The 25,737-nt window shown below is 40.2% G+C and overlaps 1 protein-coding gene across 24 annotated transcripts in view; it reads left to right on the top strand.

Moving 5' to 3' along the window:
* The window catches only part of Jmjd1c (jumonji domain containing 1C), a 162,155-nt gene that overhangs the window by 92,593 nt on the left and 43,825 nt on the right, over positions 1 to 25,737 (top strand). For all 24 annotated transcript variants that reach the window (XM_087596796.1, XM_087596784.1, XM_087596787.1 and 21 more), the window contains one exon: positions 25,130 to 25,235. Coding sequence is in view for 10 of the 24 variants with exons in the window: in NM_001191719.4 (NP_001178648.4) it covers positions 25,130 to 25,235 (106 nt within the window). In the remaining 14 variants the exon portion in view is untranslated. The remainder of the gene's footprint in view (positions 1 to 25,129; positions 25,236 to 25,737) is intronic.

Here is a 25,737-nt window from a genome sequence, read left to right as displayed (position 1 = left end):
AAAAAAAACTTGTCACCACTATCATGGTGATTCATATCTATAATCCTGGGACGTAGGAGGCTGAAGTAGGAGGATCTCATTCAGGGCCAGCCTGGGCAACAAAGGAAAACTGTCTCAGAAAGCAGAAAAGTGTTTTTGTGGGGGCAGGAGATAATGTCATCAGTTAAGCGCTCCTTGGGCTCTTGCAAAGGAGTGGAGGTTCCCAGCACCGACAGGAGGCAGGTCACAAGGACCTGTAGCCCAGCTGTAGGGAGCTGATGCCCTCTTCTGGCATTGGCTGGTTTCTGGCATGTGGAATATATAGCTGTGATAAGTAAAATTAAGTCCTTTGTATTTTAGCAAAGTAAAAGACAGTAATAACCTATTTTTATTAATCTTCTTGTTTATTGCAATTTTTAAAATAAAAATGTTTACATTACTTTTATAATTGGACTTTAGCTTTAGTATTTCAAATATATGCAAACACATTTGTTGCAGATACTTTTCTAGTTAAATGTTTAAGTAGTACTATGACTAACTGGGTTAAAGAAGAAATGATGAAGGTGTGTTGGCTTTTTTCCTTGTGGAGAGTTGATTGTTGTTGTTTCCATGGGAAGAACAAGTGGGGGTTGTGGTAAGGAGCTGTGCTGAAGTTGTAACAATAAGGGGCTGGAATAGGAATTGTTTCCTATTTTGAACCTTACATAGATTTACATTTTTCTTTTATTGTTATTTCTCTTTCTTTACACAGTGTAATTATTATTTTGTTTTTTTTTTTTTTGGGGTACTGTTAGCTTTTATTTTTTGCTTACATTTCAGACTAAAACTCATAGCAAATTTCAATTTAGTAATAGAGGTGTTGGAACTTTCTCCTTGAGTTTTAATCTGCTTTTGTAAGTGCTGTCTCCTTACTATAGGCCTTAGTATCTTTTGTTTTTTCCCCTAAAAGTTATCTGATGTGCATCTAGATAAGATAAAGGCTGTCTCCACCTCACAGTGGCTTTCTCCTCTGCTTTTATTATTTGCACCATGGAAATTCAGCTTGGATCTGAAGTATAATAGTTACATGCATACTACTTTTAAAAATAAAGTCTCGGTGGCCTACCTGCTTGGTAAGAACTATGTGCTGACACTGGTAGGCTACATGCCCCCACCCACTGAACATTTAAAAGCTTCTTTCAGATTTCTGGTTATTTGTTTTCTTTTTAATAAAAACAAAAGCATAGGAGCTGAACGTTTATGCAGTCTGTTGAATTGTTTGATTGATCTTGTTCAAAAGTGATCTAGACTGTTTTCCTAGTAGATACATGTAAACAGACATCTGAATCAGACAAATTCTGTATCTCTGAGAACTGAGGTGATTCTCTGAAGTTGACCCTTTGACATTTAATAATTAATGCCCCCCCCCAAAATGTTAGCCTAAGAGTACTTGACTTTTAGAACTTGTTAGTTTTATAAGAAAGTTATTATTTACAAGCGTTTCCCTCTCCTCCACCCTCCCCTTCTTTGGAGACAAGATTAACCCTGTGACCTCAGACAACCTCTGAGCCTCCTGCTTTAGCCTCCCCACTGCTGTCATTGTGCGTTGTGAGCAACCTCACTGATTACAGTAATTCTTTAGTTTCTTATGTAAGTCTTGTTAAACATCACCATGCTTTTCTGAGTTCATAGCTATGTCTGTGAAAAGACATATTGACAGAGGTCTGACATGGCGTAACCTCCCTTTTCCTAATTACTCAAATGTGTGAAATAGACACACACACTTGGAGAGAAGAAAAAATACTGGCTTCTTTCTTTTTTTAAATAAGAAAGAATTCTCTTTTTTTTTTTTTTTTTTTTGTAATCCATTATCCAAGCAGTACCTTAAATTTTGGCTTCTTTTACTTCCTGACATTTCCGAGTTGTAGAAGGTAATCAGGTGTAAGTTGAAGGAGTTTGAATGCTTAACTAGCTTGCAACTTATTGTCACATTGTTTTCTGACATTAAATTTCAGGAAGCTGTTTCTTTTTAATCAAATTGGAATTATACTTTAATAATGATGTAGGTTAAGAAGAGAGGTGCTTATCTCTTCTTTAACAATGTGGGGTTTTGTTATGGTTTCAGGTTTTGTTTTTTGTTTTTTTTGGTGTTTTTTTTTTTTGCATATAAGTTTTAGTCTATAGCAATGAGATTGAAGTTTCATATTAAACTATTCCAAAACTAGTACCCCTCACCCCAACTCCTGAGTTCCCAACATTCTGTTCTGTAGCAATAGGCTCACTTCAGTTGGCTTTAACAGTTGTACAGGCTTCTGTCCCTTTTTAATTTTATGTTTTTTACACGTATGATTGAGTATGCAGTGCCTGTGGAGGCCAGAAGATGGCATCAGAGTCCCTGGAACTGGAGTTACTAAGGGCTATGAGCTCTGTGAGTGCTGGCAATGGAGGCCCTGTCTTCTGGAAGAGCAAATAGTACTCTTAGCCACTGTACCATCTTCCCTGCCCCCAAATCACCCAAACACACACAGGAGCAGGGAGCTCATAGACACAGTGTAGAGAGATTGGCTAAGAGGAAGTGTTCACTTCAGGTCACTGCTGTGTATTCTACCCTTGGAAAGGACTCAGTATGCCAGATATCAGATTGCATATATTAAATTATTTGCTCTGGTCAGTTTTTAAGTGAAATGAAATTGGATGTTTGCAGTATTTTAGAAAGAGTGTTTACTGGGGAGAAAAAAAATTGAACCAATACTTCACAGACAGTACAGTTAAACGCTTCGTAATTAGAGTTCACGTTAGCAGCAAACATCTTCGGCATTGTTAATTTTACTTTGTTTTTCTTTTCCTGTGCTCACAAAGGAGTTACTTCCTCCACTTAGTTTTCCTGATCTTGCCCAGCTGAAGCATGGGTGGGGGAAGGGCGGGGGAAGGCAATAAGGAGCTCTGCAAGGGGTGGGGGTGAGTTGAGTGGGGGAGGGGAGAGCAATTGCTTCTGTAGTTGAAACCTTTTGGTTGTATTAGAGTTGAGTTTGCTCTCCTTGGATTAGTTACAGAAGTCTGCTTTTTCCCACTGAGTGTGACTGCACTGTTTTGATCAGAGTTTGCATGGTAAGAACAGAGCTTTCAACTTGTAGCGTGGCTTTGAAATGGCCTGTCGTGATTTGGCGACCAGCCATGCACACACCTGCAGTTTTCAGGTTGGTCGCTTCATGCAGGATGTAGAGGAGATTAGTTTCTGACTGAAAATTGTATATTACTCATCAATTATATGGTTTGATCTGCTTTGATAGTCCAATATTTTTCAGAGATTCCCATCCTCTGCTTTTTTTTTTTTAATTTAAAATAACCCCCCCCCCCCACACACACACACTATACTGATTACAGTTGCTTCTCCCTCTTCCCATCTGGGTCTGCCCCCTTTTCTGTCTCATTAGAAAACAAACCAGTTTCTAGGGGATACTAATAAAAATTTTATAATGCTAAAATAAAATTATTTTATTTTGTCTCATCCTACAGGGCTGTTCCCTGTGAGCCCTGAGGGGAGGGATTTGAGGGAGACATTCCATTTAGTGTTCCTGAATATTCCGAGTCTGTCTCTGTCTCTCTCTCTGTCTCTCTCTCTCTGTCTGTCTCTGTCTCTCTGTCTCTCTGTCTCTCTCTCTCTCTCTCTCTATCTCTCTCTCTCTCTCTGTATCTCTGTATTGGTTCTGATCTGCTGCAGGAGGAAGCCTCACTGATGGCGAATATGTTAGTACAGCAGAATGTCATAAGCAGTCATTTGATTTCATTTGTGTATATTTCAGGAAGCTTCTGCTGTTACTGACTTTCTGTAGTACCCTCAAATGGTTCTTAATTTTAGCTGTCCTCCCCTCTTCTTTCTCTCTTCCTTCTTGTTACAGGCTGTGCCTTTCCTGTCCAGCCACAACTACCTTATTTCTCTTTCCCAGGGAGATCTATTTGTCCTCCATAGTCCATTACTCTATATTTAGTTTCTGTGGTTCTACGATTGTGGCTTGTTTATCATTGACTCAACAGCTTATATCCACATATAAGCAAATGCACACCATATCTGTCTTTCTGCGCCTGGGTTACCTCACTTAGGATGCCCTTCCCCCCAGTTCCATTCATTTGTCTGCAGATTTAATTTTTTTTTTTTTTTGGTTCTTTTTTTTCGGAGCTGGGGACCGAACCCAGGGCCTTGTGCTTCCTAGGTAAGCACTCTACCACTGAGCTAAATCCCCAGCCCCGATTTAATTGTTTTAATAGCTAAGTAATATTCCACTCCATTACTCCATTATGTAAGTGTGCCGCATTTTCTCTCATTCTTCTGTTGAAAAGCATCTAGTTTGTTTCCAACTTCTGGCTCTTATGAATAGGGCAGCCGTGAACATGCTTGAACATTTGTCTCTGGCAGATGAATCATCCTTTGGGTACTGGCCCAAGAGTGTCAGATTGATCCAGTCTTCCCGAGGAACCTCTGTGCTGATTTCCGTAGTGGCCGTGCGGGTTTTTAGTCCTAGGCCATGGAGGAGTGTTCCTCTTCCTCCACATCCTCCCCAGCTGAGCTGTCAGCATGTCAGATCCCAGCCGCCCTGACAGGTGTAAGGTGGAATCGCGGGGAGTTTTGATGTGCGTTTCCCGGATGACTAAAGGTATTGAACAGTTTGAAGAAGTGCTTATCAGCCACTTAAATTTCCTCTTTTGAGAATTCTGTTTAGATCTGTCCCACAGTTTTAATTGGGTTGTTTTCTTTTATTTGTTTGTTTTTCGAGACAGTATTTTTTTTTTTTAATGTAGTCCTGGCTGTCCTGGAACTCACTCAGTAGACCAGGGTAGCGGGGAACTCTCAAGAGATCCGACTGCCTCCGCCCCTGCCCCTGCCCCTGCCTCCGCCCCTGCCCCTGCCTCCACCCCTGCCCCTGCCCCTGCCCCTGCCCCTGCCTCCACCCCTGCCCCTGCCTCCACCCCTGCCCCTGCCTCCACCCCTGCCCCTGCCTCCACCCCTGCCCCTGCCTCCGCCCCTGCCCCTGCCTCCGCCCCTGCCTCCGCCCCTGCCCCTGCCTCCAGAGCCCTGGGATTAAAGATGTGGGCTTCCACCACCTTGCTATGTTTTCTTGATATCAAGTTTTTTGAATTCTTTATAGTTTGGATATTAACCTTGTATTGGATGTGTAGTTAATAAAAATCTTCTATTCTGTTGGCTTCCACTTTATCTGAATTACAAAAGCGTTTTAGCTTCATGAGGTCCCATTTATTAACTACTGATCTTAGTTCCTGTGCAGTGTCCTGTGACCGGAGTTCAAGGTGATTCTGAATTTCTCTTTATCAGGTTTAGTGTCTCTGGTTTATGTTGAGGTCTTTGGTAGCCATTTGGAGTTAAGTTTTATGTAGGGTAATAAGTATTGATTTGTGTGCGTTCTTCTACATGTAGCCTTCTAGTTTAACCAGAAACAATTCGCAGAATGTAATCTTTTTTTCCAGTGTGTGTTTGTAGTGTTTTTTTTTTAATTTTTTTTAAGGTGTTATGTCTGGCTTTTCAGTTTGATTACACTGATCAGCATGTTTGTATCTGTGTTAATACCATAATATTTTACTATAGTAGTGCAAACTAACATGAAGATGTTGATGCCTTTAACACTTTATTATTCAGGACAGTCCTCTGCTTTTAATTGTAATTTTAAAAATGAGACCAAGGACACTAAGCAAAACTTCTAGATAGCCTGGTGTGCAGTGGCGGTGCGTGTCTTTAATCCCAGCACCGAAGAGACAGAGGCAGGCTGAGTTTCAGGACAGCCAAGTCCTTCCTAAATATTTATGAACATTTTGCTTCTTTTTATTCTCCTTTCATCTGTTGCATATGAGTATATAGTGTAAGACTCGGGTGTTTTCTCTAGCATAAAGTATAGACATTTTTTACTTTAATTATTATCTTTGTATTTGACATTCTGGACCATAATAAACTATTAAATTTAGAAATGAAATTCTTGTGCCACCACTTTTCTCCTTGCAGTGTATTAGCATTGAATCATTGCACTCAGTGTTGCTGTCACCACAGGGGCTATAGCACAGTGGGCTGGTTGGTGGGGTAACCAGAGACTTCTTTGGTCCTGAGCTAGAGAGTGCTCACACACTTAAGAGAAAAGTCTTTGTTTGTTATTTATGATTGTGTGTGTGCATGTCAGCCATGTCTCTTATTTGGAGGTCAGAGGAGTTGATTCTCCATTATGAGAGTCTGGAATTCTGACTCAAGTTGTCAGGCAACTTGATGGCAAGCCTGTTGACCTGATGTCTCTTTATTACTTTACCTTTTAAACGATTCTGGTATTCTGCTTCCATTTGTGCCTGCTGCCTGTGGAGGCAGAGAAGAGTCACTCCCCCAGGCCTGAGGTTTCAGGGGCTGGTGTTCTATGTGGGCAGACGGATCAGATCTTGCACATGCTAGGCAGGCATTCTACCAGTACCCCAACCCGTTTCAACCTATAGTTTTCCCAGCATTTTTATGACTTAAATTGTTTGAGATTTCCGAATATCCTAAGGTAATTGTTACCTAGCACAACTGGTTTGCTAAAAATAGTTAGACATTTGCAAGGGTGAGGCAGCAACAGCTTAGGAGGTGTAGGGTAATGCTCATTTGTTTCTTAGGACTTTCTGCCACTGTCATTGTAGAGTTTGGAGTTGCTTTGTAATTGGGAGAAAATTCAAGTGAAGTAAAAACTAGTCTCTGAATAGCCAAGGAGGAAAATTAATGAGTGGTGTGGTTAAAACTAAGCTATGCTGTGCTTTCTTGAATTAACTAATCAATATAAATGGTATACTGGCAACGAAACTCCTAATAATTTATGAGTAGATTTATTCCTCAGTATGCCATGATGGTGTTAGTTCACAAAAGAAAATAAACAAGATGTTGTTATATTACCTTAGAGGGCTAAGAAAATGACTGGCTTTTTAGAACTTACTGTTTGTTTTATTTTGTTTTCTTTTTCAAGACAGGGTTTTTCTGTATAGCTCTGTCTGTCCTGGGACTCTCTGTAGACCAAGGTGGATTCAAACTCAGAAATCTACCTGCCCCTGCCTCTGCCTCCTGAGTGCTACGATCAGTGGTATTCACCACCATGCTTAGCCTTGTTTTTTCAGACTAAAAAAATGTTCATCCAATTCATAGTACAGTTGGTCTCATTAGAGTAGTGATTCTCAGTCTTCCTAATGTTGTGGCCCCTTAATACAGCTCCTCATGTTGTGGTGAGCCCCCCCCCCCCAATAAAATTATTTTTGTTGCTACTTCATAACTGTAGTTTTGTTGCTGTTATGAGTCATAATGTAGATATCTGATATTCAAATGGTCTTAGGTGACACCCCTGCCCCCCAAAGGGCCATTTGACAACTCCCCACCAGGGATCATGACCCACAGGTTGAGAAATTTTCATTCTATAAAAATTCCAATCAGAAACAGAGAGTTGACCTGGGTCAGAGAGAGGAAGCTAAATTTATTTTAAGATACAACATTTGGGAGTTGGTATTAAAAGATGTATTTTATCAAACTCCCCTTTTGTTTTTGTAGACTCTTGTTAAGTAACCCAGGCTGGCTTTCAACTTGGAATCTCCCAGAGTTCTAGGTTGGCAGGTATGGACCAACAGCTGTAGTAAAGTGAGGCCAGTCTGGGAACAAAGACCCCATCTTCGCAAATGAAAAGAAATTCCTTGAAGTAAACTTGGTTAAAGAGTCAAAAAAACTTAGTGAGGGCATTAGGGATGTGAAGCCAATAGAAACTAGATTGTCAGCCAAACTAGAAAAGGGTATGTGTTTTTAGTAGTATACATAATAACTACATCTATAGGGTCAGATAAAAGAGGGAAAAGATTGTGCAGTGCACTTACCAAGTCAGTATAAAAATGATGTGTCTTATCAGAGGAATGCTGGTTGTTGCTGTATGGAAAGGAACTGACTGACTGACGCTTCGCTGTAGAGGTTGAAAACAGGCACAGTGGTTAGCAGCAGTGGTTTCTATGTCTTCCCTGTCGGTCATGACTTAAAATCTTGACTTGCAAAAGAATCAGAAATTTCTATATGAGTAGTTTCCACATTTATAAAATACAGGCATATCATATACATCAGGGTTGTTAGGAGGGTTAAAATGAAATTTGTTAAACAGCTTCTCACCTGCTTACTAAGGTAGCTGTTTCTTTTCAGCATGGTGTGGTGTGCTCACGTCTTTTGAGTGGTTCTTGCAGTTCTCTTCTGCCGCCATTCACACACTTGTTGGGCGTCCCTTCACCTGCCTGCCCACTTTCATGTTTTATTTGTCTTCCTCAGAACGTGTACCATTGTTTCTTTACTCAGCAAGTTTCTTACTGCCAGGACAGCCCATTGTCAGTGTCTAATTACAGAACGCATTTTCTCCAGTGACCTTTGTTTTCCCTAGTCTGCTCCTTCTCAGTGGCAGATTTAGGTTAAGATTTCATGGTGGCTATTCTTCTCTCTCTCTCTCTCTCTCTCTCTCTCTCTCTCTCTCTCTCTCACACACACACACACACACACACACACACACACACACACTCACTCAAATTTTTCTGTTAATACTTATCTTTCTAAAGTGTGCTAGACCCACACCTATAACTTCAGTACTCTGGAGACTGAGGCAGAAGGAGCTTTACTTTTGGCCTGGGGAAAACCTTTAAACGCTGGATGCAAGAGTTCTACTAATGACCTTTGAGATTCCTTCCTAGCACTGTGAACTTGCTTAAGGTGGAAAAAAAAGTAGCCATTTCTGACCAACAGTAACTCAATCAAATTAAAAAACTGTAATTGGTTAGTCTGAGAGAAGAATTTTATCTAACACTGGGTTTATCTCAAGAAGAAACTTGAGTTACAGAGTACTAAATACAAGTGAGACGTCTGTTAAACTAGAAAACAAAGACTGACTTAAACAATTTACTGACAGCTTTTTATCCTGTTTTTCTGTGGTTTCTAATTTTATTTTGGCTGGAATTACACACATTCCCTGTATTTCCTAAGTATCTCCCTTTTCCATTTCCAGTGTCCATTCATGCTAGCATTTCAGTGAGATGTAGAAGCACTTTTCTAAAATGAAGTGAGTCCAGTTTGAACACAGAGGCTGTATGGCATATGTTTTCTGCCAGGAATGTCCTGTGAACTGACTACTGATGGATTGTTGGTTTGGTTAAAATTAGCATCCTTGGGTAGGCATGGCCTGGAGGTGGTCTATATGAAGCCAAAGCAGGGAGCAACTCTTGTTCAGTTCTTGACTTTACCCCATTTCTGCTCAGAAATGACAACTTGCTATACGGGAGCCTAGCTGAAGCCTGGATAGTAAAAGATGGACCATGAAAAAAGAGAGCCAGCTACTAATGTTGTGCTTTCTTACCTAAATGGTGTTAGTGTGTGTTAGAATGCTATGTTGTTGTATTTTAGTATTACTTTTGGGGTATATTCTGTTTTTTATATCCTCTACCTACCTAATTTATAACATCCTGATTTCAATGGCAATTATAAAACATGATTATTTAGGTCTCAAGTTAAACCAGGATTGTTTTAGTCTCTTAAGAGAAAAGACATTAAACCTAAAACTCAGTTGTTCTCAAAACCAACCATTCCATATATGCTGCCACTAAAATCCTCATTTGTGACACCTGTAAAATGTGTTACATGGATCCATGGAGACCAGGGGCAGGTTAATTTGGCTAAAAGTTGCCTAGAGTATGTGCTGTTCTGCAATACCTAGATGAGACGCGGAAGTCGCTACACTAGTTCTGCTGGTCTTAAATATCCTATGATTACAGTGTTCCCTTATTTATTTGGGCTAACAATTTAAAGTATGTGAAATTATGCTTGTAGGCATTGATTTCCAAAGATTCTACACCACCACTAATTAGTGTTTGAGAAAGATTTTCTGCCTTTTTTACCAGTCAAGATAGGGTGATCATATTTATTTATTCCTTTTATCTAGTGCAATGTTTTACTAAGGCTCAGCTATGTTATTTAAAGTTACATTTAATTTATGGTACTAAGTTATACTTTTAAAAATCATGATTTCAAAACATTTTTATGTGGTATGATGTTAGCCATATAGGATTCTTCAGATTCCATTTTCAGCATCTAGGGAGAGGAGAAAGGAGAAGAATATGTGGAGCCAAATATATAGAAAGGGGGAATTTGGATAAAGACTTTGTGATGGTGGCGCTCACACAGCTGGCAGGTTGACCAGATTGAGGTGCCGAGCTGGTTTACTCAGTGTACATGGCGAGCAGTCTCATGGGAATCGCTTAGGTTTATACACTATTCTCTTGTATTACTTGTAACTGGTTTCTAACTACAGGACTCAAGTTTGTGTTTTTCTTCCCTGTTTTTGTCAGTACAGTTTCCCTGTGGTTTCCACACAGAAACTGATCGCCGAAATCTATGCATTTGTTTTTTGTGCAGAGAACCCCAGTAGGTTAAGATGTTTCTCATTTGTCCTTTTCCCAACAGTCTGGTTTCCTTTGTGTGGAATGTATTATTTTGAAGACATAGATTTTCTCAAAGTTAAGTTCAAAATTAAAAACAAAACAACAAACAATACACTTTTAAGTATACCTCTGTTAGCATGTCCAAAATTCATGTCCCCTAATCTCTGACTAAAGATAAGACAGTTCTTCACAGACATTAGCTGATAAGTTGGAGGCCGTTGATTTATATGAGCTCCTGTTGTACTAAAATTCTGTGTCTTCATAAAGTCTGGAATCTGATGGGGGAAAGGACCCCTAATAAATATAGAAGTGTATAAAGGCAAAATACAGTACATATCATCAGATACCAGGAAAGTACAAGGAAATTAATTAAATTCAGTTGTCAGTTGCCTTAGGACACGTGGAAATTAGCTGATCCAGTAGAATATTAAAGTTGGTCAAATGAATAGGCAGAATGCATATATTGAATGGCCCACTTATGCAAACCTTAACTTTTATCATCTTCCTGTAAAGGTATAGTGGTGATGAGAAGAAGTCGTTTTAATTAACTGTTATTAATTTCAGACAAGGTCTTACTGTGTAGTGTGAACTCATCTTTGTTACCAGGCTGGCTTCTAGCTTTTGCCTTCTGAGCGCTGGTGCGCACTGCTACCCTTAGCTGAGAAGGCATCTTTTTTTTTTTTTTTTTTTTTTTTTTTTTGGTTCTTTTTTTCGGAGCTGGGGACCGAACCCAGGGCCTTGCGCTTCCTAGGTAAGCGCTCTACCACTGAGCTAAATCCCCAGCCCCGAGAAGGCATCTTTAAAAGCAATTTAAATTGAATCAGCCATTGGTTTCACCCTCTTTGTCCCCATTGCATTTGGTCAAAGGAAACAAACGGTAAAGCTTTAACTTTTAACTGTGTAGGCACAAACTTGAGCAGCACTGAAGTATTTATCCATGTTGCACAGGCATTGCCACTGCCCAGTTTCTTAGCCTTCTCATCGTCTCAAACAGAGCTCTTTCCTTAGTTCACCCCAACCTGTGTTCTACTCCCTTTGTGATTTGCTTACACTAGGTATTGCACATGATAAAAATCTCACAGCACCCTTTTTAAAGGCCTGTTCACTTAGTATAACATCTTCATATTTCACCCATGTTATGGCATATGCCAGAATTGTATATGTGTGTGTGTGTGTGTGTGTGTGTGTGTGTGTGTGTGTGTTTCTCTTTCGAAGGACTGAGGAACATTTGAGACAGTTTCACACTCTGTAGCAGCTCAAATCACGCTAGCCCAGAACAGAATGTACAGCCCCCATCTGGTTTTACAATCCTCCTGTTTCAGTCTCCTGAGTTCTGGAAATAGGTAACTATTGGCTGGGATCACAGGTGTCAGTAACCATAATTAGAATACACACACACACACACACACACACACACACACACACACACACCAACAACCAAACAAATGTGTGTTTGAGAGAGCCTCTCTCTCCTGCTGGTTAGTGTGCCTGTCAGTACACATGGCTCCGGTTTCTTTGAATCATCATGCTTGTTATTTCCCTTGCATTCTCTGTAGTAGCCATCTAATGAAAGAAAGCCATACCTTAACAAGATTTTAGTCTACATTTCCCTACAATTACTGACAGATAGTCTCTCATTATCTGAATGAGAACCATTCTTTGCTCACGTAAAAGGAAAATTCCTTTTGCATCAGAACCGTGAAATACCCAGGATATCAGTCCTTTCTTAAGGACATGGCGTGCAGCTATTCTGTTGATTTTCTTTTCTCTCCTGGTAACCTGTGATGGACAAATGTTTTTATTTAATGATATGCTTTGGATGTCATAGAAAAATCATTGCCAAATTCAGCATCCTGAGGATTTTCTGAATGTATTCTTCAGAGAGTCTTATTTATAGCTCTTAATTTAAGTGTTTGATCTATATTGATTTAATTTTAAGAAATAATATTAACTAAGGGACCACATTTTTTCAGCATTACTTGTTGCAAAGATGGCTAGCAGTGACTATAGTTAAAATGAAACTGAGCTGATTATTTGTACTATGATTTATTTCTGCACTTTGTATTTACAGCCTTGGTCTGTGTGTCTGTCCTTTTGCTAGTCTCACAGAGTTTAATTAGTTAGGATATCATTCCCATTCCCTACAGCCACATATTTTGTTCAAATGATTGTTACCAAAACAACTAACATAACTATTACTGTGTTCTGTCATTGAAATTTTATGAATGTTGTAGATAAATCTTGGTTTCATAACTCCTATATAAGCTATTAGGCAATAGATTAGACCTTTGGAAAAAACAGATGTTTGAGGTTTGAACAAAAAAGCAACTGTGGTTGCCGTTCACTTGTATCTGGCCATTTCACTGTCATTGTGAGTTTGAAGACTGACAGAACACTGCATTCTCTCAGTGTAGAGAAAGAGGGGTACGTGCTTCATTACACAGTCATGCTGTAAGTTCTAAAATAGTAGAACTATTTATATTGTTTTATAGTGCTAGGAAACTACCAGATATGTGTGTCTTCTTAGAAATAGGTTTCCACGAGAAATTGGGTGGAGAACTGGAGATGCGGTTTGGTGGTACAGCATTTGCCAATGCTCAAGGCCTTGGCTTGATTTTCACAGCGTTGCAAACAAACAAAAGTAAGATGGGGAAGAAAAGTGAGAGAGGAATGTTTCCACATAGGAACAGAAACAGACAAGGAAGGGAAGGAAATGGAGATTGGCTTATGAAATGTGGCGATACTTAAAAAGGCAGAATCTACTGAGTAGGCCAACCTTAGGTTCAAAGGGAGTCTGGAGTCATAAGGATCAGTTTTCCTTAGAAGACCTCTTTCTTAAACCTTTGAGCCGATTGTGGAAGGTAAGCCATTCCTCAGACAGGATCTTCTTACCTACTAAAGGCCCTTTGTACAAACTTGAAGACTGGTATTGAACCAAAGACCTGTGCACCATAGCACAACGAGGTCCACAGATAGTTGTCACTGTGCTGCTGATATTTGCTCTTGTTCCTTTTCTTTTGTCTTGAGTTAGTGGAGGGGCAGGCTTCTGTGGCTCCGTAGTTAATGCCCTTGTCACTTCTCGGTCTTTAGTTGTCAAACCCTCTTCTTTCTTCCCCCCTTTTGCAGTGCCTTCTAGGCCACAGCACTCTTGGACCACAGTTCTGAGATAGCTGGGAAAGTAGATGCTTCAGAGCACTGCTGCCTGGTTAATTCTGAAATTCTCAGCTCACAGTGAAGCATTTATATTGCCTGTTAGGTGAGGCAGTGTCTCCCACACCAAGTACTTACTTTAGTCACTGTTTGCCTGTGACTGCTAAACCCAGCTATTGGGTAGACCCTATAATTATAACTGAGTGATGTGATCCCATCACATCTGTTCTCAAATGGGAGTCCTCAGAGCCCAGTGATTTAGAATAGTGTAAAATAGTAAACCTTTTGTTTTTTAAAAATGAAGTATGTTCCAGATGCTCCCTGAGTGGGAGTCAGTACTACACATAAGTCTGCTTCTTAATTAACAGTGTGTATTGCCATTCAGAGAATAGCCTTTTTAAAAAAATACAGATTGCTGTAGTTCATAGAGTAAATCCAAATCTAAATTTGTAACATCTCTACATTTATAATATTCCCAGGCTTAAGACATATAGTATATGGACTTCAAAACCACAATAAGTAAAAGTTCAAAGCGCCACAGAAAAATTACTTTTATCTTTTTTCTCTTAACACCCACTTTTTATCACAAGGAATTAGTTTCTTACGGACAGCTTGAGGCTCCATACTATAAAAGACGCTGAAGACTGTAACTGTAGTGACATTGCAGTTGAAATCTGTAGTCTTCCACCTGCAGTACATACAATGCCTAGTGTTAGCAGAAAGCTCTCTTAATATGTATTGCCTGTGTGTGAGCAGACTTTACTAACTGTGGCATGTGCCTGGCCTTCTGCTGCTGTTGAAAAGCATTGCCTGGTATGGCTGCTACAGAGGAACAAAAGTCAGTACATACAATTGTATGGTTCTATTATAGAATAAATTGCTAGATTTCATTGAAAATTTATTCAAACATGCATATCTAAATATTTATACAACTATAAAATCTGTCTTAGGGAATTTCGAGCCCTTGGGATGGACAGGTTAATTATTAGAGAGCTAGGAATTGTCTGTGCAGCAGAAATCTCACCTGTCAGAATGCTGGGCAGGGTATGCAGCTGTGTAACTGAGTCCGATTACTACTGACAACTGCTGCCCTTCTGTGGTGCTGCATCTGAACCCAGGGCTCCTTTCATACTAAGCTCTTGTTTTACAACCGGATGCGCACACACCAGCCCCACAAGTTAATCTATATATTTTAACTTACAGCCACTGCACAGCACACCTTCATTTTATTGGTGCTTTCTTCTATTTGTGTTTGTTTGTTTGTTTGTTTGTTTGTTTGTTTTGTACACCCCCCTCTTCTATTTGTTAATGTATGCAAAAGCACACATCCTGTTCTGAAATTTTTATGTTAAAGAGAATGTATATGGTATTTATATCAGACCCTGGGAGTAGGGCTCCAGGAAATGCGTAAGTACAAGGCTTGCCTTGCATATGTGGTGCTCTGGGTTTAAATCCCTGGACTATAGAAAGGGGTGGGGTTTGCCATTTGTATAAACGTTGACCCATGGCGTATATATTTTCAGGATGCTCTTAGAAGTTTGAGAAGTGCTCAAAATAAGCCCACAGTTTCATACATAGCAAGAGGAACATTTTATTTCTGCTAAAAATAGGTCACATTAAATTTCATATTCTTCTATTTTCCTCAGTGTATGGGTTTTTGTTTTTCTAGTCAAGATTTTTCTGTTCTATATGTAATCTCAACTTTGTTTTTAAAATTGAGAGTATGAATGTTTGGACTGCACGTATGTATGTATGTATGTGCACTGCTTGTATGCCAGGTGTCTGTAAAAGTCAGAAAAGGACTACAGAACCCGCCTTGAACTGGAGTTAGCTTCCAACCACCATGTGAGTGCTTAGTGCAGAACCCTGGTCCTCTGCAAGAGCACCAAGTGCTCTTAGCTGCCGAGCCATCTCCCCAACCTTTCTGTTGTCTGGGAACAATGGTTGTGAAGGGTTCTTTCCAGCCAACAGGTTAGCTCCTGTATATTTCTTATATTTTCTGTCACATTTACTTTTAATTTCCAATGTTAGAATAATTTTGGGATTGCATCACAGCTGAGTGATAAGACTTGGGTGAGTAGGATCCCCGTCTTTGATCTGAGCAGCAAAGGGAATAGTTCTGGTTGGTGGACGTCTTTGTTTGGAGGTTGTTCTGAAGCTTTTCTTTTTCCTTTTTCCTTTTTTCTTACATGTCCTAAATTTACATTGCCCAGCATTGGCAACAGTGCCAGGCCCAATTCACGTGTCACATGTGGGACAGTGCAGACATGTTACATTCCGTTGCAGAATACTGAACCCTAAAGGACAGCCGTGTCACTGTCATGTCCCCACTCTCAGACGAGCCCTTCGTTTCCTCTGGTATCATTTTGTATGCTTCGGTGAACTTGTATCTCCTGACACAGTTACTCCAAATTATCACTACTCTACTAAACCTCTGTTCTACTAGTAAATGACCTTTCTCCTACTGCATAGAGGAAATTGAGGTTACAAGCAGGAACCCCGTAACTTCCTGTTCTTAGACCTATTTTTGTACTTTTTTTGCCTCCTTTTTTTCTTGTCTCAAAGATAAGTCCATTTGGTGTTTCTTCAGTTTTACAAATATTTCCTGGGTTGTGGGAGGAGGAGAGTGAAGGTGGGTTGGGTGAAATCTGTAGATTCGAAGAGGTCTGTCATTGAGCTCAGCAGGGAGGAGCAAGAACTGGCCAGCCCAGTGGTCTGAGTTTGACCCCCAGCCCCGTAAGTTGTACCCTGCTGTCTGCATGCAGGCACATATGAGTAAATAGAATAAAGGATTCTTAAAAACACATCTGTGCAAAGTAAATAAATAAAGCCTAAATGGAGCTAGAAATCATCAACTAGAACAGAAAATGGAAAAGCCATAAAGTAAGGTCATTCAAAGAATAGAAGACTGTAGAAATTAAGAGATGTTAATAGTGATAAGGATATTCAAGCAGAGCGTAACAGGCTACAGTAAAGTTTTGTTTTGACAGCTTTGGATTGAAGCCTCCACAGGGTTTTGAGCAGTATTTGAGTGATATGTTAAGCCTTTCCTTTCCCTTTTATATTTTATTCTTTTTATGTACATGACCGTTTTATCTGGGCGTATGTTTGCACAGCAGAAGAGGGCTTGGGACTACAGTTACAGGTGTGAGCTACCATGTGGGTGCCGGGAGTTAAATTCAGGACTTGGGAGAGCAGCTAGTTAGTGTTCGTAACTGTCACAGCACCTCCTCTTCTTCAGCCCGTACCATAGTGAATTCAGCTCCCAGCAGTGAGTCATTTCATAACCAGCATTGTTTCATTTGTAATCAGCCTTCATTTTAAAGAATTGAAGGTTTATTTTTACTTTTTACTTTGTCCTGCCTGCATGTGTATATATACATGCCTGTGCCATGTGCCTGGTGCCTTTGGAGGTCAGGAGAGGGCTCTGGAGCAGGAGTTACCAGATGTGGTCGTGAGCACCATTTGGTTTTGGGAAACAAACTCAGGTCATCTACACGAGTAAGCACCCTTCCAGCGCGCATGCGCTCTCTCTCTCATACACACACACACACACACACACACACACACACACACACACACACACACACACTGTTTTGTTTATTCGTTGAGACCATGTATTATGTATCCCTAGAGTATCTTTGTAATTGACTGCATGCTAAGCCTTGAACTTTTGATCCTCCGAGGCCTTGGACCCCAATTTTAGAATTTTTTTAATTTTGATGAATTAATATACACAATTCCCCTTTCCTTTTTCTCTCTCCCATCCCTCCCATATTACACACCCCACCCACCCCCAAACCCATGGCCTCTCTTCCTTTTACAGTCACACCTACAAACATATTCTAAAATAAACACAACCTGATGTCCCGACTAACTACTTGTTAGTAGATAACCAACTGGGAGGTGCTTCCCTACGGAAGGCCATTTTCCCCACTCAGCAGCCATACTTGTCCATATAACTCATGCTCATTCCCTGTTAGCATGTCCTGTTGCTGTTGTCATTGTTTGGGTCTTGTTTAGGTTGTACTTGATGAGTCTTTCTTCATGGCTATAGCCTCTCGGACATCCCTAGAGATACAATCTCAAACCCAACTTGTGGTCTCTCTGGCTCTAACAGTTTTTATGTCTGCTCTTCCCTTGTGTGTTGTTATAAGAGAAGTCCCATGTGCCACATTCCATCTGTTTCTTCTTACATGTGGACACATATAAATAATACATAAAATACTAATTTCATTCTTTGCAGCCATCGGTTTCTCCCTGTAGTTTTAATATTTTAAGTGGCTTTCCAGTTTGGTTGCTTACTATTTTACAACTCACCCTAAATGGTGTCAGGTTTCAACTTTTTTTTTCCTGTGCTCTGAATCAAATTCTAGACAATCTCATGTCTATTATTAGATAATTATTTTATTTAGCCATGTATATATTCTGAGGACTTCCAAGATAAATTCCTGTCCTTATAGAGGCTAAATTTCACAGGAGGTGTGATTGATAAGGAAAGCTATAAACAGCTCTGTCATAGTAAGCATTTTAATATCTTCTAGGACAAAATAAAAATAAAGTAATTTTAGAGCCTTAGAATTGAGAGGGTGGGGGCTGGACCTTTAATCTCCGCACCCCTGAGGCAGAAGCAGGCAGAACTCTCTAAGTTTGGGGCCAGCCTGGTCTACAGAGTGAGTTCCAGGACAGCCAGGGCTACACACACACACACAAAAAAAAAACCCTGTCTCAAAGAAACCAATCCTCCCCCTCCAAAAAGCAAAACAAAACAAAAACAAAAAGAAAGAAAGAAATTGAGGGGTGGCCAATGGGTGGTGGTGCAGCCCTGTAATTGGAGCACTGTGGAGTCCTGGAGGTGGTCTTGTGAACAGTGCTGTGAGGGGAGAGGGCCTAGGATGGACAAGGCTGGCCCACACCAGTCTAGCATTATGATTTCAGCTTTTTCTTTTTCAGATTACTACCTGGGAATGTTTTAGTTTCCTGCCTTCTCTCTCATCTACAGTTGGCTACACTAGCTAAAGAGCTAACTCCCTGTCTGCATTGAATCCATACTTATAAGTCCTCAACACATTCCACTGTTTGGTCCTTCTGTGTTTGCATGCATGCTTTGGTTTGGAAAGCTTTTCCCCTTGTCTCCTGTACTCCCCTCATGGCAAGTACCTTTTGTAGTTTTTAAAGATTAACTTGAAGAACTCATTTTTTTTCTCAGTTTACAAAAGGACCATTTTCTCTTGAGTGTTAACTTTTCCTGTTACCCCAAACTAGCTCCCTTGTCATCCCCACTAAAGCATGTGTGAATTCTGTATCCTAAATGAAGTTATTGGCATTATGCCTTTTCCACTGGACTTGGAATGTTCTTGGCAGGGGTGCTGTCTTATATGTGATGTCAGCCCCTTGACATAGTCGTCATGAGGTTTCAGAGTCCTGTAGGTTAATATATATTGATAGTAAGTTTGATACCCCAGGCAGAGAGGCCATTTCAAACATAATTAGACAAACTGTCTAATTCAGTCTCTTGCACAGTGGAATATAAGAAGTCAAAGGAGAATGTTTTAAAAGTGATAGGTTTGCAGCTTTGATAGACAGCACAAGAGGTTGTGAAAAAAAGTAAGAAAACAAGGTGCTATTTGAATTATGATTGCATCCTAACTAGTAATCAGTAATAATTACCCCTATGAGTATCTGTAAAGACTTAAATTATACTTAGTAACATATTTATGTATAACTCATATATTTACAGAATTATTATAGTTTGAGTAAGTTTTAAAACTAAGTATTGTTAGAGAGCTAGATTTCCTCTGTGCTAGAGACTCTGTGCTAGACACACTTTAATTGCTGGCGTTCTTGCGCTGTACCACTAATGTACATCCTGAGCTCAAATACCCTTTCTTCCTAGAAAATTGTTGCAAGCGTTTTAACATAGTTTACTTTTCTACCTTCACGCTCCCACTTCTTTTTTTTTTTTTTTTTTTTTTTTTTTTTTGGTTCTTTTTTTCGGAGCTGGGGACCGAACCCAGGGCCTTGCGCTTCCTAGGTAAGCGCTCTACCACTGAGCTAAATCCCCAGCCCCCACGCTCCCACTTCTTAAACAAGCAAGCAAGCAAGCAAACAAACAACAAAAAGACAGGCTCCCATTTTTGCTCCTGTCTGGCTTGGAATTCAATGTAGACCATGCTGGCAGGCCTTAAAGCTCACAGAGATATTGGCCTGCCTTATATTCCTAGTGCTGGGATTAAAGGTGCACACCACCATGCCTGACTCCCCCTTTTGTTTTTAATAATAGGGACCCTTACCTATATTTAGCATCACTTTAACAGTAGAAAATAAATGTTGGATAGCATTGTTAAGTATACTGTGCATATGACCATCCTTAATAGTAAGTATTGTGCTATTAGGTTACCATCCCCCACTTTTCCTGTGTGTGTTCTCTCTCTCTCCTCCTCCCCCCTCCCCCCCCCTGTGAACCTCAATGTGGCTTATTCCTCCTGCACCTCCTAAGTACTGGGGTTAGAGGTGTGTGCCGACCTTCATTATTGGTATTTTCATAACAATACATATCTCATGTATTTGCAGTTGTTTGTGTGTACGTGTGTGCGTGCGTGTGTGCGTGTGTGTATTATCAAAGTTCCCAGAGGCCCTGAGTTTGAACTCATGATTAACCTTAGGAATCATTCCAATTTAAAGTAGATTTTTTAAATTAATTAATTAATTAGTTAATTTGATGTATGAGTGCTCTGTCTGCATTTACACTTGCATGCCAGAAGAGAGAATCAATCTCTTTATAGATTGTCTTCCCACCATGCTGTGAGTTGAACTCAGGACCTCTGGAAGAATAGTCAGTGCTCATAACTGCTAAGCTATCTCTTCAATATATTTCTAAGCGGAATGAATGGTATAATAGTTCTTAGGTGTATGTGTAATATGTCTATCCTTAGTATAGAAGGAATGTTCATCCCCCCCCCCCCCCAAAAAAAAGAAAAAAAAAACCTTAGATTTGTTCTGTAAGAATCAGAAAGTCATAGACAAAACTCTCTGTCTTGGTTAGGCTTTCTATTGCCACAACAAAATACCAGGACAAAGAAACTTGGGGAGGAAAGGGCTTATTTGGCTGACACTTCCACTGTACTGTTTATCATCAAAGGAAGTCAGGACAGGAACTCACACGGGCTGGAACCTGCAGGCAGGAGCTGATGCAGAGACCTCAGAGGGCTGCTGCTTACTGGCTCACTTCCCCATGACTGCTCAGCTTGCTTTCTTATAGAGCCCAGGACCATCAGCCCTGGGATGGCCCCACCCACAGTGGACTGAGCCCTCCCCCATCAATCCCTAGTTTAGAAAATGCCCTTCGAGATTAGCTGCAGCCTGATTTTATGGGGGCATTTTCAGCTGAGTTTCCCTCCTTTCAGATCATTCGAGTGTGTGTCGACTTGACATAACCTAGCCATCGTCACTCTCTAGTTTATATATATACCCAGGACATTTTAGAAGACTACTTTAATTTTACTTAGGTTGAACTCCCCTGTTGTGGATTTTTTTTTTCTTTTAAGCCCACGGCATTCTCTAATAGTTTCAGTTATGACCTTAAAAAGCATTTAAGAGGTCCTCGGCCTAGTTTGAGGAAGCTGCAGATAGTAAATTGTGTTCAGCAGATGTTGTAAGCAGGTGACTCAGCTCTGTGCACTCCATGGCAAAAAAAAAAAAAAAGCCTTGACAGTACATTTCCTTCATTGCTTTCTAGATTTATTTTTAAGAGTTCACAAGTATTATTTAAGACATCAAAAAGAGTTGTGTGAATTTAGAGGGGAACATTTTTTTTAATAGCCTTTTTTTTTTTTTTTTTTTTTTTTTTTTAAAGACAGGATCTCTCTTGTGTAGCCCTGGCTATCCTAGAACTCACTATGGAGACCAGAGTGGAATTTGTCAGATGTCCACCCGCATCTGGCTCCCAGAGTGCTGGGGTTAAAGGTGTGCACCACCATTCCTGGCTTGGCTTCATTGTTTATGTAATTGTTTTAAATAATATGGTAACCTAAGGTGGAAAAGGCCTTATTACAAATGATACTGCAAATTGTCAAAGCTCAGGAGTATTACAGTCTTTACATTTTCTTATCAAAGGACTTCATAACCAACAAAAAACACTGTGGATTATTTTTACTTCTTTCCTCCTTGCCTCTCTTCTTATGTTCAAAACAGGGTCTTGCCCTGGCTCGTCTAAAATTCTGTGTAGGGCAGGCTGGCCTCCAGTTTACAGAGCTCTGCATGCCTCTGCCTCATCCAAGGTCTTGGAAATAAAGGCTGCCCCATACTGCATTGCACTGCTGCTGTCTTCGAAGGACAGGGAAATAAGGCTATTGAGTTGTTTTTCTAAAGTCGCTGGGGGTTATGGTAAATTATGTTTGATAAATTATAATTTTATTTCTAAAGTAGTAACTTAGAGTTTCTCTCATTTTATGAGACCATGTTACTAAACACAGCAGAGTTTTCACACATTTGAATCTACGGTATATGAATTGTTGAAGGAGGGCCTTCCTTGATGTGACTCTTGCTTATTTGCTTTCCAACTGCACACTTTGGGGAAAAGTATTTAGTTTGTGATTTTCTGTTTAGTAGAACAAATAATCATCATAGTTATTGCTAGGATCAACTGAGATTAACTGACTGGAGTGATGTTCAATCTTAGAACATACTTGGCTGCTGAGGTCCTAGACTTAATCCCTACTCCCACCCCCTGAGATTATCCTTGCTTATGGCTTGGGACACAACTCCCATGCCTCTCTTTCTGCAGTGTAGGTTCAGGTCGCCAGGCATGGTTGGCAAACATTTCACTTGTCAGTCTGTCTCATTGGTACTTTTGAGTTTTAGAACATTTTTGGGTCTTTCTTTTTTTTTTTTTTTTTGGTTCTTTTTTTTTCCGGAGCTGGGGACCGAACTAGAACATTTTTAAACGTTGTTTTTACCTGTGTCAAGTAGTCATAAAGTGTCAAAATGGCAATCTGTAAAGACTGAAACATGGATTTGTGCCATCAGTTACTCACAATTTAAGAGGTTTGTTTTACATTGTGTTGAAGTAAAAGGTGGTAAAGGGTTTGCCTCTATGCTGATGAGTAAGAAACATAAAATAAATGTGTGTTTTATATTTGTGTGTGCATGTTTCTATGTAGTGTATATATTAAATTTATTATGTGTAAAGATATCACTGTCAGCAAGTCTCATTCTGTGTGCCTTAGCTCTGTCAGGCAGAAAATGGAGGCGATGTTCGGTGCTACAGTGGTATAGTGAGGATTATTTGCCATAATTCAGGCAAGTAGCTGTTGTATAAAAGTCCTGTGATAGAGTAAACTCTTCTAACAAGACTTTGATTTAGAAACTAATTCTTTAACGTGTTGCATTAACTTTTCTAGTTGGAAAAATAATAAAGAAAAATAATATTTTTGTTATCTTTTCAGGCAAGATGCACTGGGTTGTTGCCAGTTTTCATTGTTGTTGTTTGCTTAGTTTTTGAGTTCGGGCCTGACTTTGGCTGATCAGGAACTCACAGTAGAGAGATCCAGCTGCCTCTGCCTCTCAAGTGCTGGATAACCGCATGCATGACCATGCTGGTGAGACAAGCCATTGCTGAAGGAGCTTTCCTTTGAAGAAATGTTTTCTAGTCAAAAGTTCTGGCCTATGATAGAAAATTATATTAATGAATTTGCATTTTATCATTTTTTTCAGTCGTTAACACTTTCATTATGATAGGAAATTTGCCTTTTCTATTTTGCACTGAGCTTAAAGTTTGGTCTTGTGTTGTTTAGTGTGTGGTTCCTCCTCCCCCCCCCACCCCACCCCCCCGCTCCCCCAGCATCAGTATCACAATGTTTGAAGACAGGAAGGTGGACAGGTAGAGCTGAAGTCTGCTTGCTGCTGTTTGTCTTACTCCACACAGATTACTAGCTCTGAAGCATTTATCCAGTAACAAACACTGTGGTTGTTCTCCTGTCAATTTGGAGACAGCTTTTCGGTCAGAATTGCTTTTCTAAGCAAGAATATCAAAGTTTCTAAGATAATTCAAAATAGTCATCATTGAAAAATACTGAAGTTTAATCCTTTTTCACTTTAAATGAAGTCCTAACTCAGCCGCAGGCTTGCCTAGCGCACACTGTCAGGCAGGCTGTTCAGGGCTCGATGCAGTTCCTCTTGCCTGTGTCTCAGTACTTGGAGTGCATGGGTGAGCAACCACAATAGGCCCGAGATTGCCAAGCTGGGAGAACGCTCTACCACTGTGCTTGCAGATTGTCTGTCTGTCTTGAATCCCGTTCTTGCTGCTATGGTAGAATACCCTGGGGAAACTAACTTAAGGGGCAAGAGGATTATTCTTGCTAACATTTCATGGCAAGGCAGCCAAAGTCAAAACTGCTCCCATCACTTGCTGATCAGGAAGAGTGAACAATAAACACATGTTCCTCCTCCATTCACTTTCTCCACTTAGACACTCCTAGATCCCCAAGTTGTATGGTGCTGCCCCCAGGGCGGGTTTTCCACCCATCACTACAGTTAAGGTAATTGTCCCCAGGATGCCTAGAGGCCACTCTCCAGGTAAGTAAAGGAAATACTGCCAAATTGAACTTTCCCATTTGTCATTTGCTAGGGGTTATAACCAACATTAAACAGGATGTAGCTTTAGAGCAGGAGTGGTCATCAAGAGCGCTATTCCTTTGGTACCTGAGTGGCTTGCTTTTGGAGAAATAATTTATGTCTTTAAAAGATATGAAAAGTGTTATAGGTTTTTAAAAATATTATGTGGGGTGTATGCCTGCCTGCCTGCCTGCCTTATGCTCAGAAGAGGTCTTTGAATTTCCTGGCACTGGACTCCCAGGTAGTTGTGAGCTATTATGTTGATGCTGGGAACCAGACCTGGATTTCCATCTGAGCGGCAAGGGTCCCTAACTGCTGAGCCAGCTCTGCAGCCCTCCTTGTCCTGTCCTCATGCTCACTATAGAGACTGAGTTGGCTTGGCCCTTGGAGCTATCCTCCTGCTTTAGTCTTTAAGCAATAAAATGGAACGAAGCTGGTCACTGTACCTGGCACTTGCTTGTTGCTGACTGGGTCTCTCGTAGGTAGCTCTGTCTAGCTTTAAACTTTTTAACCTTTTGTCTCCTCGTGACTATTGGAGTTGCATGTGCACACCACCATTCCTGCAAGGATCGAATGCTCTAGAAACAAATAGTATTACTTTCTAAAGCCTTGTAATAGCCCATTAAGGCAAAAGGAGATCGTACTAACTGCCTTGCAGAGAGGGGCTGCCTGACAACTCAGACAGTCTTAGTGAAGAGATTTGCAAAACCACATTGTGTTGTTTGGTGTCACTTTGGAATATGGTAGTAGTTGTCAAGGATCAAATCTCACTACTGAATAATTTCTTATTCTGTATTGTTACAGTTGCTAAGAAAACTAATTTATGTGTTTATGATTTTATATTAAGAATTTCCTAATGTGCTTAGAACGGAGAACATAGTAAGTTATAGTATTACTGTTACCAAAGTGTGATGAGGCCTTCTCTTTTTGTTGATAATTTCAGGACGACATAGACAGCCTAAAGCCCGAACTCAGGGACAACCCACAGCTGCATGCGGAAGTGAAAGTCTGGGTGAAGGAACAGAAGGTTCAGGAGATTTTTATGCAAGGTATCTATTTTGAAGTTCCACATCACTTTTTGAAACTAAGCCAACTTTTATTTTTTGATTGCTCAGTTTTATGCAATCTAATAGTTTTAATTGCATGGAGTCTGCCAGGAAATAATTGGCAAACTGTAAATAAACATTTTGATAAAGTTTATAATTTCACTGATTTATTATTGTACATGGAATTATAGCTTCACAGTTGTTTTGTTGATAGGGAAATTTCCATAATGTAGACTGTTCAAGATAATGTTGTGGAGGGTTGTCACAGTCGTAATTGATGCCCTTTAAAGCAGCGGCCGGGATCCGATAAGTGTCCCTGTGCCTTCTAGCGCGGTTACCACCACACTAGCTACAGTCTGGTTGCCTTTGTTTAGTTACTTACAGGGTTGTCTAGAGCATGGGATTTTCAAATAAGACTGGCTTTATAACTCCAAGTGACTTGTTTTAATAGCAGTAAAACCATATGGTAAATATAAGGTTTTTGTGAAGTTGAATTGAAACTAAG

Source organism: Rattus norvegicus, chromosome 20, assembly GCF_021556685.1.
Source record: "Rattus norvegicus strain SHRSP/BbbUtx chromosome 20, alternate assembly SHRSP_T2T, whole genome shotgun sequence".
Lineage (NCBI taxonomy): Eukaryota > Metazoa > Chordata > Mammalia > Rodentia > Muridae > Rattus > Rattus norvegicus.
Note: the sequence above shows the minus strand (reverse complement) of the source record. Positions and strands in the feature narration are given on the sequence as shown.